General features: G+C 27.8%; 2 protein-coding genes across 2 annotated transcripts in view; one reads left to right on the forward strand and one right to left on the reverse strand.

Moving 5' to 3' along the window:
* Nucleotides 1–5,507: 5,507 nt before the first annotated feature.
* Nucleotides 5,508–9,997, reverse strand: LOC106686992 (UPAR/Ly6 domain-containing protein crok). Its single transcript, XM_067044927.1, has 3 exons — nucleotides 9,832–9,997; nucleotides 7,286–7,468; nucleotides 5,508–6,983 (listed from the first exon to the last, which is right to left on the reverse strand). The coding sequence occupies exons 1-3, from the start codon at nucleotides 9,887–9,889 to the stop codon at nucleotides 6,772–6,774; spliced, it is 453 nt and encodes a 150-aa protein (XP_066901028.1). The 5' UTR covers nucleotides 9,890–9,997; the 3' UTR covers nucleotides 5,508–6,771.
* Nucleotides 9,998–10,177: 180 nt separating this feature from the next.
* LOC106686991 (uncharacterized) overlaps nucleotides 10,178–18,517 on the forward strand; it is a 14,424-nt gene continuing 6,084 nt past the window's right edge. The window contains exons 1-5 of the mRNA XM_014430621.3: nucleotides 10,178–11,114; nucleotides 11,193–11,389; nucleotides 13,447–13,687; nucleotides 16,654–16,762; nucleotides 16,873–17,001. Coding sequence (XP_014286107.1) covers nucleotides 10,483–11,114; nucleotides 11,193–11,389; nucleotides 13,447–13,687; nucleotides 16,654–16,762; nucleotides 16,873–17,001 — 1,308 coding nt within the window. The 5' untranslated portion in view covers nucleotides 10,178–10,482. The remainder of the gene's footprint in view (nucleotides 11,115–11,192; nucleotides 11,390–13,446; nucleotides 13,688–16,653; nucleotides 16,763–16,872; nucleotides 17,002–18,517) is intronic.

The raw sequence follows: 18,517 nt of genomic DNA on the forward strand, positions 1-18,517 counted from the left end.
GTGAAATGAAAGTATTGGTCCTATAACAGTTCGTCTAGCAACTTTAATTGTTCAGATCAGCAGAGGCATAGCCACATAACAAAACAAACGTATAAAAATATGATTGGAAATAATGTTTCTAGAATACTTCTTTAACCATGAACATTAACAATGGTGTTTACAGAACAATTTGGGGACTGAGATGGATTTATTTTTGAGGCCACCAACCAAACAAAGTTTAAAATAAAACTCTGAAATGTTTAATTTAAAAAAAATTATGCTCTCATCTGATTGATTATATATATTATATTTTTAGAAAAAGTTAATATTTAAAAAATACAATATTTTTTAAATAAAGTTATTACTAAAAAATATTCTATGATGGGCCTCAGGAAGGACCATGTCCTCCGCCCTTTTTCAGATCATAAAAATAGTTTTTAAGTAAGGACCTTCTTCTTAGGTTAGTCTTTACATAACAAAACAAACCCTCAAAAACATGACATGAGGTAGTGTTTCTAAAATACTCTTTCAACAATGGTGTTTATAGACCATTAGGAGCCTGGGACAGATTTATTTTTGAGGCCAACAATCATAAACTTTAAAAAACAAACCCTGAAATGTTTAACTTAAAAACAATCATGTTCTCATCTTTTTGAAAATAAATAAATAATAATAATAAATATAAATAAACATTTTGAAAAAAATTTATATATTTTTAAAAAATAAAGTTATCACTAAAAACTATTATATGATGAGCCCCGGGAATGACCCTCCACTCCCCACCCTTTCCTAGATCATAAAAAAAGTTTTTAAGGAACTTCTTCTTAGGTTAGTCTATGTCAGTTTTTGTAATTTTACCTGAAGAAGATAATAGATATATTATGTTTGAAATAAGTGCACAAAATTATTAGACTGAAAAGGATTGTTCTTTGCAATCTCCTTGGTATAATTAATTTTTGATGTTTTTTAATGATTGTAAATAAGTTAGAAATTCATTACATTTTCTGTTAAAAAAGTAAGAATATTAGTTATGAAATAATTGGCAAAACATGTTTTCCATATTTTTATGTGTTTTATGACTCACTTCCTTTATTTAATTGTATCATTGTTTAAATTAAAATGGATTTTGTAATTTTAATTGTTTCAAAATATTTTTTATAAATAAGAGAAGAAACAAAATGTATGTATTGTTTGAAATGTTTAAGTTTATTTGATAAAGATTTATCAAATATAAAAGAACAGTAAATAAGAACAAATATATATTATATGTCTATTCAGAGCTCATATGATAAAGGATATGCTTCCAGAAATGAATCATATGTTATTAGAAAGCTGTCAAAAGCACCTATAAAGCAGCTTTACTATATTTAAAGATGTGATGATTTGAGTTCAACTTCACTAATGATTTGAGTGATTTATTAAAATTTTGTTGGCAACTCTTTAGATTATATTATATTAAACAGTTTTTACTACAAATTGATTTTTTATTTTTATTTTAACTCTTATTCCTTAAAAAAACTTTGTTTTATTCCAAAATTTGATTTAATTTCAGACCTAATGATTATGTAGGAGTTCCCTTACATCATTGATAACTCGACTATGGTGTGGTTGAAATGACTTGATGTAATTATTTTTATGCTGTTTACATGTTTGCCAATAAGCCCATTTATCCCAACTCAAATAGCAATAGTTTATATGAAATCAAAACCCTTTTGGTTCAAGTACTCCAATTTATCAGTCTAACTGAGCCCATCAATTTTTTTTTTCATTTGAGTTTTAAATAAAATGAAACTTAAGTCCCACTTGGATTGGAGTGTAGATATTTGATGACTGCATCTTGAACTATACATAAAATGTGTATTAGATATTGCTATAATTTATTGGTAGTTGCCAGGCAAGTATAAAGTTATAACCTATAGCCCATCTTGTAAAATCATGGCCTTGTTACCATAACTGACCTCACTGGTTTCTATGTAATGGAAAATGTTGAAAATGGCACCAATACTTGAGTAAATAATCCTGAAGTTACTGTAAAATTTAATTATCAAGTTCTGTTTTGTTGATTTGACATCTTCAGTTTGTTGAAACAACAGTTTTAAGATGAATCAACATCACATCCAGATTCTAAAAAAATTAAAACCCCTACAAAATAAAAATGTATTATACTTTAACCAGAAATAAAAATGTATCGCTGCTTTGCTTTAATAATGGTACATCTGACAAAGGAAAGATTTTTTTTATTTTGTATTTAACATGTACTGTGGACTAGAGTTCCTTTCTTACAACCATAATAGATTTGAGACAGTCTGAAGAATGAACACAGTGGAAAAAGTAACACAAATAATTCAAACTAAAATCAAAACTTTTTGTTGAATATACCACTATTTTATGACTAAAATATTTGGAGAATAATTAGTAAATAATGTGTATTTTTAGAAAACTTATATGTTATCGGTTAATCGCAGATTTCTTAAGTCCGATTATCAAAGTTTTTTTCTGGCTCTTATTTACAGTAAAACTGATACTTTTTAATAAGCTTAAAATAAACAATTGGTTACTGACAAAGTAATTGCTCATCTTATTTCTATTATATTTCTCGATTTATAAGTTTTCATGGTGTAAATATCCTTAGAAAACAAGTTAAAAGCCTTATTATCCTAATCTACATAAATGGTCATCAATTTTTCATATTTAAACCAATTTATAACATAGTAATTTAAATCAGCATTAAATTCTTATATGATTTGAAATTTTTTAAAGCTTATTTAGAACAATACAACACAGACTTGTAGAAATATAAAATTATCTAATAATAGTCTTAGTTAAATTCTAGTATATTTTGATTGACAATATTTTATTGTTTTACATTTTATTTTTACAGTTTGCTAAATTAAAAATAGTATATAGTGACGTAAAATGAATAATGGATACTAACTAGGAAAAATCTTGAAAAATGATTCACAATTTTAACTCTAATCAATTCGAAATGAATAACAATAAATTGAAAATTTTAAGAATGTTAAAGTTAGTTTAACTGCCTAAAGATAGCAGCACAAATCAAGGATGATTGAAAATAATAGTTTTAAATTACGCCGTAAGAGGCCAGCACCATCCAGACACGGATTCTGAGATAATATCCACCTCGAAAATTTTTATTTTTTATTAGGAGAGCAGAAGGCAACAGGAGCCCAACCCTTTGAAGTACTCTTGAACTTATTTGGTTTACTTATATGGTTTAACTTCTGTTAGTTCCTACTCTCCTAAAACCAAATGAAATTTTTCGAGGTGGAATATTTGTCAGGATGGTGCTGGCATCTTGCGGCATAAATTACAACTATTATTTTCTACCATCCTTGATTAGTGCTGCTGTCTTTAAGCAGTTTTTAAAACTAAACTGCGAAAATAACATTTTTGATCTGGAATTTTAGGTCAGGAATCTTTGCCTGGATAGTGTTTTTCTCTCGCGGCAAAAATTAGAGCTATTATTTTCAACCTTCCTTGATTTGGGATGTTTTTTTTTATCCTTTTATTCTCAATTGTTAAGTTGATATTTATTCTTTTTGATTTATTGATCGACATTAAAATGATCTATAATTTTTAATTAAAGTATTTATTTATGCATGTTCTCAATTAGTAAGTTTTATTGATTGCACATTCCTTTAATCAATTGTGGAGATAAAACAGTAAAATGTAAAACAATAAATATATGTATGTATAGTTGACCGTAAAAATTGATATATAGGGAGATGGTCAGGGTTGCGGTCAAAAGAGAAATAAAAATAGTTGACGCGTTTCCGGACACTGTTTCTGTCTGTTCAACTTATTTATTTGGACAGCCCTGATGAAGCCCTGCAAAGTGGGGCGAAACGTTGGAAAATAAATAGTTGTAAACTATTTTTATTTCTCTTTTGACCGCAACCCTGACCATCTCCCTATATATAAAACAATAAATTATTGTCATTTAAAGTACCCAAGTTGTTTATAAGAAGATGGTCAGGGTTGTGGTCAAAAAAAGAACAAATAGTTTATAACTATTTAATGTCCGACATTTTGCCCCACTTTGTATAAGACTCAGGGAAGAAATGTGATCATTAAGAAAATCATTAATAAATTAGAGATGACCAGGGGGTGTGGTCAGCAAAAAAACACAAATAAACAAAAAATTATTTATTTGTGCCGGCGTTTTGACCAGATTATCAAGGCTATAAAATAAAAATAAAAAAACAATCATCATTCAGAGTCCAAATGTTGGCATGATTAAATAAGTTACATCAACTTATTTGTGTTTCATTTTATCCGCACCCTCAACCATCTTCTCCTCGTATATAATATTATATTTCATCTTATATTGTTATCAATCTACTACAAGCCTTTACGATTTTTGTTCTGTTTCTATAACCATCTCAGTACCTGGAATACCAGAAAACTTTCCCTAATGATTCATATTATTTTCAGTAGCATAAATCCTTTGGTGTTGTTGTCCTGCTAACTGTTATTTCCTCCCTAGTGTAACACACATTAAACAAAAAAAATCTAATTGTAATTGAAAACAATTACAATTTTTTTTTCATTTATCATGTTTCATATGAAATGAAACACTCATAGAATAAGCTTTGAAATGATATATCAAACTCTAGCACAACTAGTTGTAAATCTACAAGCATTTTTACAATCCAAAACATAGTGGATTTTAGTTATTTAGAAAAAGTGATAATAAAAAAACTACTCATGCTAACAAATATGTCTGTACTGTATTTAGTAGGCAGATATAACTGAATAAAAAAAATGTAAATCTGAGACATACAAGTTCAAGACTCTAGTAAAAAACTTATTGCCTTTGTACTCTTGAAATATTTTGGTATTAAAATTGGAAACTATTAGGGTTTTTTTTCAAAAAAACAATACTGGAGTTTTCATAGTTAAATTGATGTTAATATTAATAGAATCCATAACATTTTATTTTATATAAAGTTTAATTTTGTACCTTTTTATTTGTACTTATATATATTATAATTTGTATCATATAACTTAATTTTCTAATATTTCTCAATATGTCAATTTTAAGTTTTCATTAGTTACATATTTGTTTAAGTTTTGATTTTTTAATTTTGTATGTAATAATCTAATATTACTACTTACTGTTCTCTGTATTATACTCTATACATTTCGTTCTTATATTATTAACTGTCATTTTCATAATTTCTTGTTATATTGATGAAGTATCTTAATCAACCAAAACGTAGTGAATAAGTTAATAAATGTCATAAAGTAAAGGTACAGGCCTTAATGTAATAGATCTCACCCATTTTATTTTTTCAATTAGACATATAGTTTAACCTGTGATACAGGTATAAATTTTCATGAATATTTCTAATTTATTTAAGACCAGTGCCTCTAGCCTGATATAGTGGTATAAATTAACGAAAATATATAAACCAAAACAAGTTGATGTCAAACTTAAAATAACTGATAGTTCCAAAAGTATTTCCTATAAATAAACAGGAAGTTGTTTACAAAGGAATTTTAAAAAAGTAATAAAAGGTTTATTTAAAATTTGTAAAAAATAATTTACAAAAGATTGTTAAAATAATAGATATAGAAAAATAAACATTTTAATCTGCAGATTACTTCCTTTAGACCAATACTTATTTAAAGTCATTAAACAGTTCAACAAATTAAATTAAATTTAAAAAATCAAATTTTATCTATAATGGATAAAAACAATAAGTAAAATAAATATAATTACATTAGTTTCTTTATAATCTCCATTCCAAGTGGATTTATTTTAAACAAACTAATTGTTGAAACAAATAACACAGAAAACAAAAATGACTGGGTCTATATATTATTATTTTCTCTAATGATAACATTATAGTTGACAAGAGACGTTAACGACTCGTAAATAATTTATATTATGTGATACATCACTGCTTTAATACTGGCACATCTAGCAGAGAATGTTTTATTCGGTGAAAACTCTACCAGCTTTAATAGCCTGTAGAGAGAGGACCACAGTACAGAAATTAACCATAGAATACAGGGGTAACAGAATACTATTTAAGTAATACGTCCAATTTTAAATAAAATCAAAACTTTTTTTTGTTAGATATGCCACTGTTGAAGCAAAGCAGCAACATGTATTTATAAATTTATTTATCTTATTTTATAAATAAAATAATCAATTAAAATTATTTCAAGATGAATAAAACAAAATTAGCATTAAAAATGGTTAAAAATTTATACATAATTAATACTAATTCAAATAGGTACTGTTATAACAGTAAAAATAGAATCAAATGAAAATGTAAAAACAAAAATAAAATTAAACTTAATTAGCAATGAGATTTGACAAAGGTAATGAATGGACGGATTAGATATTACAAATGTCATGGCATTAAATTAAATCAAAAGCAACAGTAATAATTATTTATACAAACATGAACAAAACAATATAATTTATAAAAAACATTTTTTTAAAATTAAGTTTACACTATATCAAAAATATGAACAAACACGTTAATTTTATATTAATTCATGAATTAAAAATTACTAGGTAATTACAGTCAACAATTAATAAATACATTTTTATACCAACTATCAAATAGAAAGGTGGAAAAATACTTTGAAACTCGTACTAAACAAAAGTTTAAACAAGTTATCTACTAATACTAACTAAACCATGATTAGCAAAAATAGTTTGAACTGAGTTTTACTTGAGATTCAGTTTTGGTAATAATTGGATGGATTAACAATCACAGAGTAATTTAACAATTGAAATTTCTTCAATTTTTCTTATTTCAGCCTTAACAACAGATAAAATGTAGTTATGAAGATTAGAGATAGAGATGACGTGAATACACTAGAAGAATTGCAACCATCTTCAGAGCAGTAACATTCCTCCCAATATATACCGTTTTCCCTCACTCCCCAATTACAGACTCCTGTCACACCAGTTTCAGCCACTGAAGCACACCTTCTGATAACTTGTCTCCATCTTCCATCCCCTAAATTAATATAAATTTTCAAGTTATTATATATAATTAATGGCAAAAAGTATAAGATTAATGATATATTCAAAATTTTATTATCATAAAAAAATAATTATTTTTTAAAAATTCTTATCAATCAAAATTTAAAATGCACCAATAATATTAAAAATTAATTTTATATTTTCAATAAAATTTTAAATGTTGACAATTTGCAACTATATTAAAATTATAAAGAGACCTAAACTTTCCATTAAAAAATAAATTAATAATTTTAGATATATTTGGGATTATAAAATAATATGAAAATCAAATCTTACAAATAAATCCTCGAGGGCTTTGTTGAGTAATTTTCATACAAAATGTTCCAGGTGTCACAGATTCATCACTGTTACAATCTATAGAAACAAATCTGTCTTTTTGGAACTTCTCGTAAGCTCCACAGTTATCCTCACCTTTCGGGTCATTATCAGACGCACACTGATAACACCTAATTGCTTCAGCTACACAAAAAAAAAAATGTATATATATTGAAAGAAGAAAATATGATAAATAATTAATAACGAATTACTTAAGTAGAATATAAGCATAAAAACAATTAGTATCCATAGATTGATCAGGTAATAGGATAATTAAATATTTTCTATACAAGATGCTTATATGCATTTCTAGATATGTATATAGTTGTCATGAAAGTCTTACTCCTGGTAGCAAGTTCACTATACAAACACTTAAATAAGTGGGAAATTACTGAGTGGAAAAGTGGTTTTTGATTATAAAATTCAATAGTAGATTAAAAACAAACCGACTATGGAAATAACCTTATCTATTCTTAGGGACGGAATGTTATAACATATCTCTTTAACATAATGGTGGGTTCTTAGGAAGGCACCTTATTACTATACCAAGTTTCAATATTTAAAGACAATTTCACTCAGAACTCATCAATATGTTATACCGAATCTCAAACAAATCCAAGTTAAAACTATTTATGCTAATAGTGGTTTAATTGGTATTGGTAGATAACATGTCTAAATTTTTGTTTAGTATGAGTTTCAAAGCACTTTTCCACCTTCTTTCTATCTGATAATTTGTATAAAAATGTGTTTAATAATTATTAACGGTAATTACATAGTAATCTTAAATTCATTAATTAATATTAAATGAACATGTAAACTCAACCTTTTGATATAGTATGGACTAGTTAAAACAAAAGTAACAATATTTATTTGGAATTTGTTTTTATCAATTAAATAGTTCTAGTTTATGTTTGTACAAATAATTATTACTGTTGTTTTTAATTTAATTTAAAACCATGATGTCCGTATTATCTAATCCCTCCATTTATTACCTAAGTCAAGTCTCATAGTTGATGTAAGTTAAATTTTATTTTGTTTACACCTTATGTATAATTTGTTAACTATTTTTAATGCTAAATTTTGTTTTATTCCTTTTGGAATTTTTTAAATTATTTAATTTATAAAATAAAATAAATGAATTTATATATACATGTCGCTGCTTTGCATCAATAGTGACATATCTAATGAAAAAAAAAGTTTTTATTTTATTTAAAATCAGATGTATTACTTAGATAATACTAGACATATTACTAATATAGACAGTATTGTTATTGATAACTGCTTGGGGGAACTAATCCAGCAGGTGGACCTATGGGTCCTTTTTGCCAGCCCCTGGCAGAACCAGAGTTGCCGTTGTGTACTAATGAAGGTGGAAGTGTCAAGATTTATTGAGAGAAATAAATATTACTGCTCCAGGTAAGAATCAAACCCATGTTTACTTTCTCCCTCTAAAGCAAAGGTTCCCAAACACTGGTCTGCCGGAGCCTTGAGAGTGGGCCGCAGAAGACAGTCTACAGGACATATTTAATAAGGAAATATTGTTAAAACAAATTTCTTTTGACCTTAACTGTTGTTTTAGAGTTAGTACAAAGGTTTTAAATAGTTAAAACATTATTAAAGTGCCTTAGAATGCACTTTCAAACAACCTAATTATCAAATATTTTCCATGGGACCTTTTATTAGTGAGGAACCTGTCCTGATGGTCCCAAAACTAGTTGGATTGTCACAAAGTAACTCTAGTCTAAGACACAATCTACAGAATACGTCAAACACAAAGTAAAAAAAAAAACAACTTTCTTTATTAAATGCGTCACTATTAAAGAAAAGCAATGATGAGTGATATATCACATAATATATATATATATATATAATGTACAAATCGTTAATGGATTTTGTCAACTCTAATATTATTAAAGAAAATAATGAAGATTGTATTTTTCTCCAGAGTAATACATGGTTTTTATTTGTTTCAGTGGTAATGGTTTCTATAAATAGACTAATCTAAAATAAATGAAATACCTCCATTAATTATTTTTTATTAAATTAATTTGAAAACTCATTTTAATTAATTTCACTGACATAATTCCATGTAATCACTATGCTATACAATTTAACCATATCCGTGGATCGGAGGCAGGATTTAATGAGTAGCGTGAAGAGATAGGTAATTTTGGTAACTGACGCATGTATGTTTTAATTATCTTGAGTCTTACCATTCTACATTCACAAAATATTCAGTGAACACAAGCTTAATTACATTGAGTAATGAATAAACTAGTTTCATAAAGTCACTTTAAGCAGAGGTTAGTTTCATGAAGCATAACTTGAACACAATAATTTTTCGAATTGGGTTAAAGTTACCCCTAATGGGATCAATAGATCTCTACTTATGGTGTGTAATTTTCACAATGTTTAATAATTAAAAGTTTAGATATTATAAAAGAAAATAAGTTAAAACATAAAACAAGTTATTACTTTAAAGTTTATAATAAGTTACATGAACTTACAAAAAACAACGAAAGTCAATAGTAATAATAGTATATCTATATAGTTTAGCAAGGCCATGATGAAATATGAAAGTATTTAAGATTTCATTAAACTAACACATACAAAAACATTTATTTGTAAACACTACCCTAGAGAACAACTAACCGCTACCACACCCCTCCTGCACGAATGCCAACGTAATACATAATACAAGTTATAAATAATTTTAATAATCAACTGATTAAATTTACTAAAATAAATACCAAATATAAAAAAAAAATCAAAAAGATATTAATGAGAGTCATTAAGAAAATACGCAAGATGTATATAATTTTGGTTGTCTTCAGTCACGTGGGATCTCACCTTGAATGGAGGGGATGGTGAAGGCTCCTTGTAAAGGCCGGATAATTGAGTTGTAGTTTGTTTATTTTTTTTTTAATTTTGTGTATTATTTTTCACTGTCAGTATAGGAGATTGGGTACTTTTACTTTGGCATTAAAAAAAGTTTTTTTAAATCATAGACTTGGTTGACGTTGTCAAGGTATAAACAGTGCCCAATAAGTAAGATCTGTCAGTTTTTATTTAAGTTCGTTCAATGCGTTTTGTTAATATGATTTACTAAGTTAACTATTGGAGGATAGTTGAGTTAATACTTCTTTATTATAGCAAAAATGGAGGATGAAAAAAGTAATATTTCAACATCCAATGACATTCCAGCTAAATCAGAAAATGGGACATCAAACCATGAACATGTTGTGACTAAGGAGGAATCTTCATTGGAGTTGTCTTCCATTACTAACCTAAAAACCGATATGTCCTTGTCTAGCCCAATATCTGGAAAAAAAAATGAATCAATTGGCATTGATGCAGGTTCATCCTCAGAATTAGTATCAGATAACACTTCTGCTGTAACTGAGTTTGTTATTGAAACCAAAACTGAAAATCAAGCCACTGGTTGCTCAGATATAAGTGAAGCAGTACCCATTGATATTCAGGTCAACCAGTTAAAGGAGGAATCATTGGCACAGGACAAGAAGTTTGAATTAGAAGATGGTGTGCCATTAACTTGTGAACTAAGTGAATCTATTCTGAATAACTTGGATAAAAAGTCAACTGATCCTGAAAGTAAAGTCACACTTAAAAGGAAAAGTGATTCATTAGCATTAATTTCTTCTTATCAGATAAGTTCTGAATCTGAGGAAGAAATGAAGAGGGATGCTTTCCTGAAACCCCAAATTTTGTCTGAGACTGATTCTGAAAGTGATACAGATTCTGAATCAGATGGCTTACCAGTATTTAATGTGTATGTTCTGACTGTCAGAAGTGTGACTTTTTAATTATTTTTACAACCTGAAAATTCATGTTGATTGCTTTGTTTTAGGGAGTCTGATGGAGCCTCAGAATCAGGTGATGAAGTTGTTTCAAGTGGTATTAAACAAAAGAAGTCTACTAGGAACATCAAAGCGCCAGGAGAACTTGACATTGATGATCTTCCACCAATTAAAGATTTACAAATATCTGTTAAGGAAGAAGAATGTTTGCCTTTTGGCAAAGTTCATAGTATTGTAGAAACATTAGGTAAGTAGATAATTATATTATGCCTGAAAAAATTGTTAGTATTGTGAAAGAAATGTTTAAATTGCTATATCAGTCTCTGTTGATGTGCAAACACATTTTTAGAAATATAAGAATTGTAGTATGTACTTATTATATACCGTTGCATATCCAAAGATTTTAGAAAAATAATATGTAGCAGATGAAGTTGTATAAAGTAATGGAGAATGATGACAAACACGAATATAACATTGAACTGGCGGGTGCATGCTTATAGGTCTGTTCTGTTTGCCATCCGATTAAATCTTTTCTTGTTACTATAGCGATGAAATAGTTTTTTAATTTAACTTTACTGTAATTATTGAAAGTACTTTTCTGAAAATTTTTGAAAATCGAATTAGTAAATCAGTTAATTGAAAGAGTCAATTGGAATTTAGCTCAAGAAAATTTTGTCACATTGAATAATTTAGAAATACCTTTTCTGAAACCAGCAATGACTATTTTCAACTGGGTGATAAGTGAAAGTTGTGTGATGTGTGTATTATGCAAGATTTTTTTTATTGATAAAAGTTATCCCAATGATCCAGTATTACAACCAGTGCTGCCGATTTATTCAACCAAAAAATACCGGGTTAGCGCCTTGAAAATACCTGACAAATACCCTCCACTTTACCCGCTTATGGAGAATCGTTATAACTGTAGCTGTATGATTGTTCTGTCATACTAGTTTTGGCATGATAGTTGATAGTACAAGTAATATCAGTGAAGCAGCCGTCACATTAACTATCACATGTATATGGCTTGACAGTGAACTATTGCCCTCTATATCCATTATATCAGCAACAATTGCAGCCACTACAGTTTATATTGCTATGACAGTTTATGATCGAGACATTATTGACGAACTGGGTCTGACATGATAATTTATAGTAAAAGTAATGTCTGTGGACTAACAGTCGTGTTAACTGTCGCATTAACTACCATTTTTAACTGTCATGTTAATTACCATGTTTTACTTTCGCCTCTTGACAGTCAACTGTTAAAACATATCATCGTTAGCAAATGTAACGATGATGGGCGGGAAAACATCATTCTTATGTATTGTTTTTTGTTTTATTATTTCTGATCTTGAAATTAATTCTATTCAAAGTTTTTATTTACCTCATCTACTGTTATGGTGTTGGACAGTTACTTGAAGAAAAATTATACCAGCCCTAAGCCCCAAAAATAGGTATATGGGTACCATAGATAGCATATGTCCTAAAATTCAATATCTAAGAAAAAATAATAGCTTGTTAGTATTAGAAAAAGTGTCTAATGGTTAACGAAAAAAAAAATAGTTGAAGGACTAGTATGATACTGTGCTAGCACATATGTATATATATGTAAAATAAATCCATTTTGCCCGAATACCCAATAATTACCCGCTAAGGTGAAAGATACCTTACAATGGGGTTAATATCTGCTAATCAGCAGCACTGATTACATCCCTTTATGGTACTAATGTACAAACCAGCCCCAGCAGTGGTAAATTCAAAATCCTAACTTTATGATTTATGATTAGGTAAAATATAAAAACATCTATACGTTTATGTTTAAACTTAGTTTTTTAATGTCATTTTGTTTTCCATTGGTACATTTATATATTTTTAATAAAATAAAATAATTTTATTTTTGACTAAAATTGACATTTTATTATACTATTTTGCTCTTAAAATATTTCATTGGATAATATTGAAAGTTTTCTTATTTTTTGAGCTACACATCAGGTTTTAATTTAGGTGCAATTTTTGAAAGGAGTAATTCTAAATCTGATCCCTAATAATTAAAGATGAACTGATTTCAAAATCAACAGTAATATAACACATTTTATTATAGTTTAATTTTCACAATGATTAAATATGTACTTTTTATTGTTTTCTTTACTAATTATTGTTAATGATATTGCTCCTTTTATTTTGTTAAAAAAAAAATAAAAAGAATTTTATAGAAAAAAAGATTAATTTTTTGGCTTACATAATCAATTTAAAATTATATTAGTAACTTTCTAAGTTGTAATATTGATCAAATTTATATTTTAGTTGTTATTGAGGCACTTCCGGATGTTCCAGCTATAAATTTAGAATCAGTACTTTTTACGAAAATTGGGCAACCTCTTGGAGAAATATTTGATGTTTTTGGACCAGTTAAAAGACCATATTACACCATAAGGTTTAATAATCGTAATGAAATTGAGTCCAAATCTCTTTCAGTTGGAACTTTAGTATACTGTGCTCCAAAGACCAAATATACACAGTATGTCTTTATACATCAGCTCGCCAAGTAAGTATAATTTTGCATTAGTTGTTAAGATTTATAATCAGAATTGTTAGAGTTATTATTTTTATTTTAAGTTACATATTTAGAATAAACCTTATTGATAAAAAGAAAAGAATGGGTCGAGACACACATAGCAAAATAATAAATAGTTAATGGTAAATATTGAATTGTTACAATAAGTTGCAGTTAGATCTAAAAATGAAACAGATTATAAAAAATACATTATAATTATTCAAAAGATGCGAAGATAACATTCAAAATTGTTTGTCTCAAAAGCAGGATTACTTTATGTTCACATTACATTGATTATTGTAAACAACATGATATAAAAGAATTATTTTTGAAATGAACAAAAGTAATTAATAAACTGTCATTTCATCAATTTTTTATAAAAATCATAAAACTATGGTTGAATTTAATTTTGTGGAAACTTTGGTGTCAATTTACAAATTGACTGTGATTTACTTTTTAATCCAGAGTGTCTAGACCCGAAAAACTGAAAAAGTCAGGGAATCTGAGAAAAACCTGGAAAACTGTTGTGGTTGGAAAATACACAGATAAAATTAAAAAAATTTTTGAATTATTATGTTAGGTTGTACTGACGGTATTGCAGTATTTGATATACTGTAATAAATTACTTATTTATTAAATCAATATGTAACAAAATATTTTAGAATCATTGTAACAATCCTAAGAAAAAGTCTGCCAAGTACAAATGAGAATTCAATTTCCTGTAAGAATGACCATACGTAAATATCCTGATCATGATGCCGAACACTTAAGATTACTGATTCTTAAGAAACACCTATTTATAATATTTTTAAAATTAGATTTTCTAGATTACTACATGGTTGAAAATATCTTTCTATTAACCCCTTGAAAAACCCACTTCAAATGGTTTAAAAAACCCAAATCCTATTATTCTTGAAGATTTAGTTTAATTTGCTATAACTCAGAATTATCTAACTTAAAATTTTTTTTTAAATTATTGCTACATATTAAAAAAAACAAAAACATGTGATGCTTATAAAACTACAAATTATCATCTTCTTTTCCCGTTGAAAAATAGACCATTGTCTATGAACTTTTTTTGTTTCTTTTGAGATCTTTAACCTCCTTAAATATTGGTAAACACTTGGAGGACACCCTTTGTTTATACACATTGTATAATAGAATATATATATTTGTGTATGTGTGTTCGTGTTTTCTTTTGCAAAAATATTTGACGTTTTGATCCTTTAAAAGTTTGATTAATGTGTTGGCTTGACCAAGAACTGAAGATTACAAATGTGGGAACACCAATCCCACACCACCACACCAATGAACTTTTTAAATAACTAGCTATTTTCAATCTATAGTTTCATAATAAAACTAAAATACTAGATTGAAAAATATTAAACATGTTTGTTTATATAAAATTGCATATTTTATGAAAATACTCCTTTCCACTAGCTACTTGAAAAACCTCAGTAAAATGATTTTAAAAAATACAAATTATTTTTGTTTTTAAAGGAAAAATTGTTTATTTTACTATTCTGTAGATTAAAATTACTAAATTTGAATGATTTTTTAGTTATTGCTATATAACAGAAAACATTAAAAGGTAATGTTTAAAACAAAAAAGACAAAAATAAATTTTCTCCTTTACTGTAGATAATTGGACTGTCATCTATATAAGCTTTGTTATTGCTTGAATATTGTTATTGATGGATCTGATTATGACTGATTGGCTAAAACGGCTCATTTTGGATGTTAGTAAGATATATAAATAAAGCTTTTTTTTTTTTAAATATCAGTGTCTAATAAATAACTTAGTAAACCTCCAACTCCAATTCAAAGTTTAACTGTATCAACATTTGATCAATTCGTTTAATAAGTTGAAAAAAGGATAGCAGTGAAGTATGTAATAATCATTAGAATTTGATGTATATCTGATAAGGTAAAAAATATCGGTTTGAGCAAATTTTGTGTAAATTTTATTGTACATTAATACAATTATTGTACTACAATATTTATAGAATTGCCTTGTTGCTTAGTGATATTTTTCCTACTCTGCAAGTTTCATCCTTTGTGTCATTATTTTATTTGGCAGTACCATTTATAGTACTATATAACTATAACTACTGTTTACTAACGCTCATTCTCCACCCTAAGTTTTGTGTTGAGCTTTGAATTAGCCCAACCAACCAATTGATGCTTTAATAATGGTGGTTTCCTACACCTTCTCCTTTATTGTTCTTCTACTATTAGTATGTCAGTCGTTTTTGCTAGACAAAACTAGTCATACCTCTCCTTGCCAATTTGAAGGCCATTTGTTTCAAAAAAGAAAATTAATTTACATTCCCAAGCTCTGTGAAATTAATAGTTTAACTAACTAGGTACCAACTCAGATAGTCACTGAAAATATTCTCAAAATTGAATTAAAGGTTTGATTGATTATATCTGAACACAAATTTGATTGAATTTTTGTGAAAATTATATACTAAGTATGTATGCACAAAACTATTTTCCTTGACATACCTATATTTTGACCGATTTAGCTCAAAATTGGAGATTAGGTTAGACATGGTCTAGTATGAATTTTATCAGATTCCTTTAACTATTTTTGGTCACCCTTGCAAAAAATTAATTTTCAAATTTATTCTTACATAAATTTCTTGGATACTCTTATGTTTTAACAACAGCTCGTCCCAAAGATTATCAAACAATAAATCATTAACCTTGAAATTTAAAGTAGTTACATGCACAATTAAAATATATATAAAAAAAGAATAATTTCCAGGAAAATAAATGTTTAAAAATTGAAGAGAAAAAAAAAAGATAGATATAGTAAGCAAGATATACTGATTCATATACTTGGCAGACATTTTTTTTTAACTTTTCGGTATTGTGGATTTATTATCCACAATTTCTCACTAAACATTATTTATCTTTTATGCTGAATTATTTGACTAATTATGCTTCTGTAGAATAAAAGGAAGTGATGCTTCTTGGAAAGGAGATATGGAACCTCCTCCTGGGTATGAAGAATATTCAGATGATGAAGAAGAACGAAAAGCCAAGAAGGAAAGAAAAGAGGTAACAACTGTTTTATAATTCATGAAATTACTTAAATAATATTATGTATTATTATGGTAAATTGATATGGTGATATAATTGATATTCATTCCCTTTTTTTTTTTTTATAGTCACGGATGAAGACCTTAGTCCAGGAAATTGTAGATCTTGATGAACCTCCCAAGAAAGTCCCATCTTTTGAAGAGAGAATGAATCGCCAAAATACCATCAGGAACCAGCTATTTAGTAATCATCTGGTGGTAGGTTAATTTATGTAGTTTAAGGGTACTCTGGGTCGATTTTTTTTTTTAATTTTATGTTATCACCATTCCATTTTTCTAATGACATCTTGGTCTCCTGACTATTAGACCAGTTTTGTGTATACGTATGTATAAGTTTTTTTCTGGCTCACCTAAAAACAAAGTATTGGTAAAATAATCTTTTATGGCAGTAATGGGTGAAGTGCATTCAATGTGTATCTATAGCCTTTTATCGGATATCTTAGAAAACTTTTGTAGTTTTTTAAATTTTAATATATATAAATTATATAATTTTTGGTGAAACATTACTGAAAAACTTTTAATTTCATATTCTAACTCCTTTCTAAAAAGTTTCTTCGGTACCACTTATATTGGTTGTAAAATAAGTTCATAGCGTTTTTCAATATTTCAATTTAATCCTCCCTGTGTTTATAAAATTATGTTTACTTGGTCAATAATGATTACATATTCTAAAAAAGGATTAGTTAAGGTGCTTTTATGCATCAGTTTCAATTAAGATTCCTTATCTTTAAATGGTATTTCGCTTGCTCAAAATGGAAGAGAAAAAAATTCATTTTCGTTATTTAATGATTTTTTTATTTCCGAAAAGGAAAAACCACTGCACAGATGGTTAACAAAATTTGCAGTGTATGTCGATGATGCCGTAGGAGAAAGCACAGTCCGTTAGTGCTTTTCTCTGTTCAGAACCTTAAATTTTGACTTGGAAGATGCAAAGCGCTCGGGTTGTCCTTCAACTATTGATGATTACCTAATTCAAGCATTGATCACAGACAACCCTCACTCTATGACATGGGATATTGCAGAAACACTTACCTTATCTCATGTAAGTGTCTCAAATCATTTGTGTCTCATAATCGGTAAGGCATAGTTTTCCATCACGATAATGCCCAGCCTCATGTGTCTTTGCAGAAGCAGCAGATATTATTGGATTTGACTGTGATGTGATCCCTTACCCACCCTATTCACCAGACCTTGTCCCAATAGATTTTCACTTATTTCGGGACTTTCAAAACTCTCTTAACGGGAAACACTTTAATTCGCTCGAGGGCTGCAAAACACACATAGAGAAGTTCATTGCGCAAAAATCTGAGAAGTCCTGGGAGGACGGAATTAAAAAATTACCTGAAAGATGGTAACATGTGATAGATCAAAATGGGTCATATATAATTGATTAAAAATTTCTACAAGAATCTGAAGTTTTTATTGAAATCACCAGTAAAGAATGCTATGAACTTATTTTACAACCCAATATTTTTGGTGTTTTTTAAAAATTTGGGAAAACTTGTATTTTAGTTTACTGGAAATAATTTTTTAATCTGAAGCATAGATCATTTGCTCTGTAAATTCTTGAACAGTATATAATGAAAATGGATTTGAAAAAAAATTGTTGAAGAACCTCCTCTTGTTAACTTAACTCATTCAGAATTGTTATTCTCAAGTATATATCAATTATATTATGTCTTAATTATGAGAGATAGTTGACCGTGGATGATAA

The sequence above is a fragment of the Halyomorpha halys genome, unplaced genomic scaffold (genome assembly GCF_000696795.3).
Source record: "Halyomorpha halys isolate HHAL.00 unplaced genomic scaffold, Hhal_1.1 Scaffold901.1, whole genome shotgun sequence".
Lineage (NCBI taxonomy): Eukaryota > Metazoa > Arthropoda > Insecta > Hemiptera > Pentatomidae > Halyomorpha > Halyomorpha halys.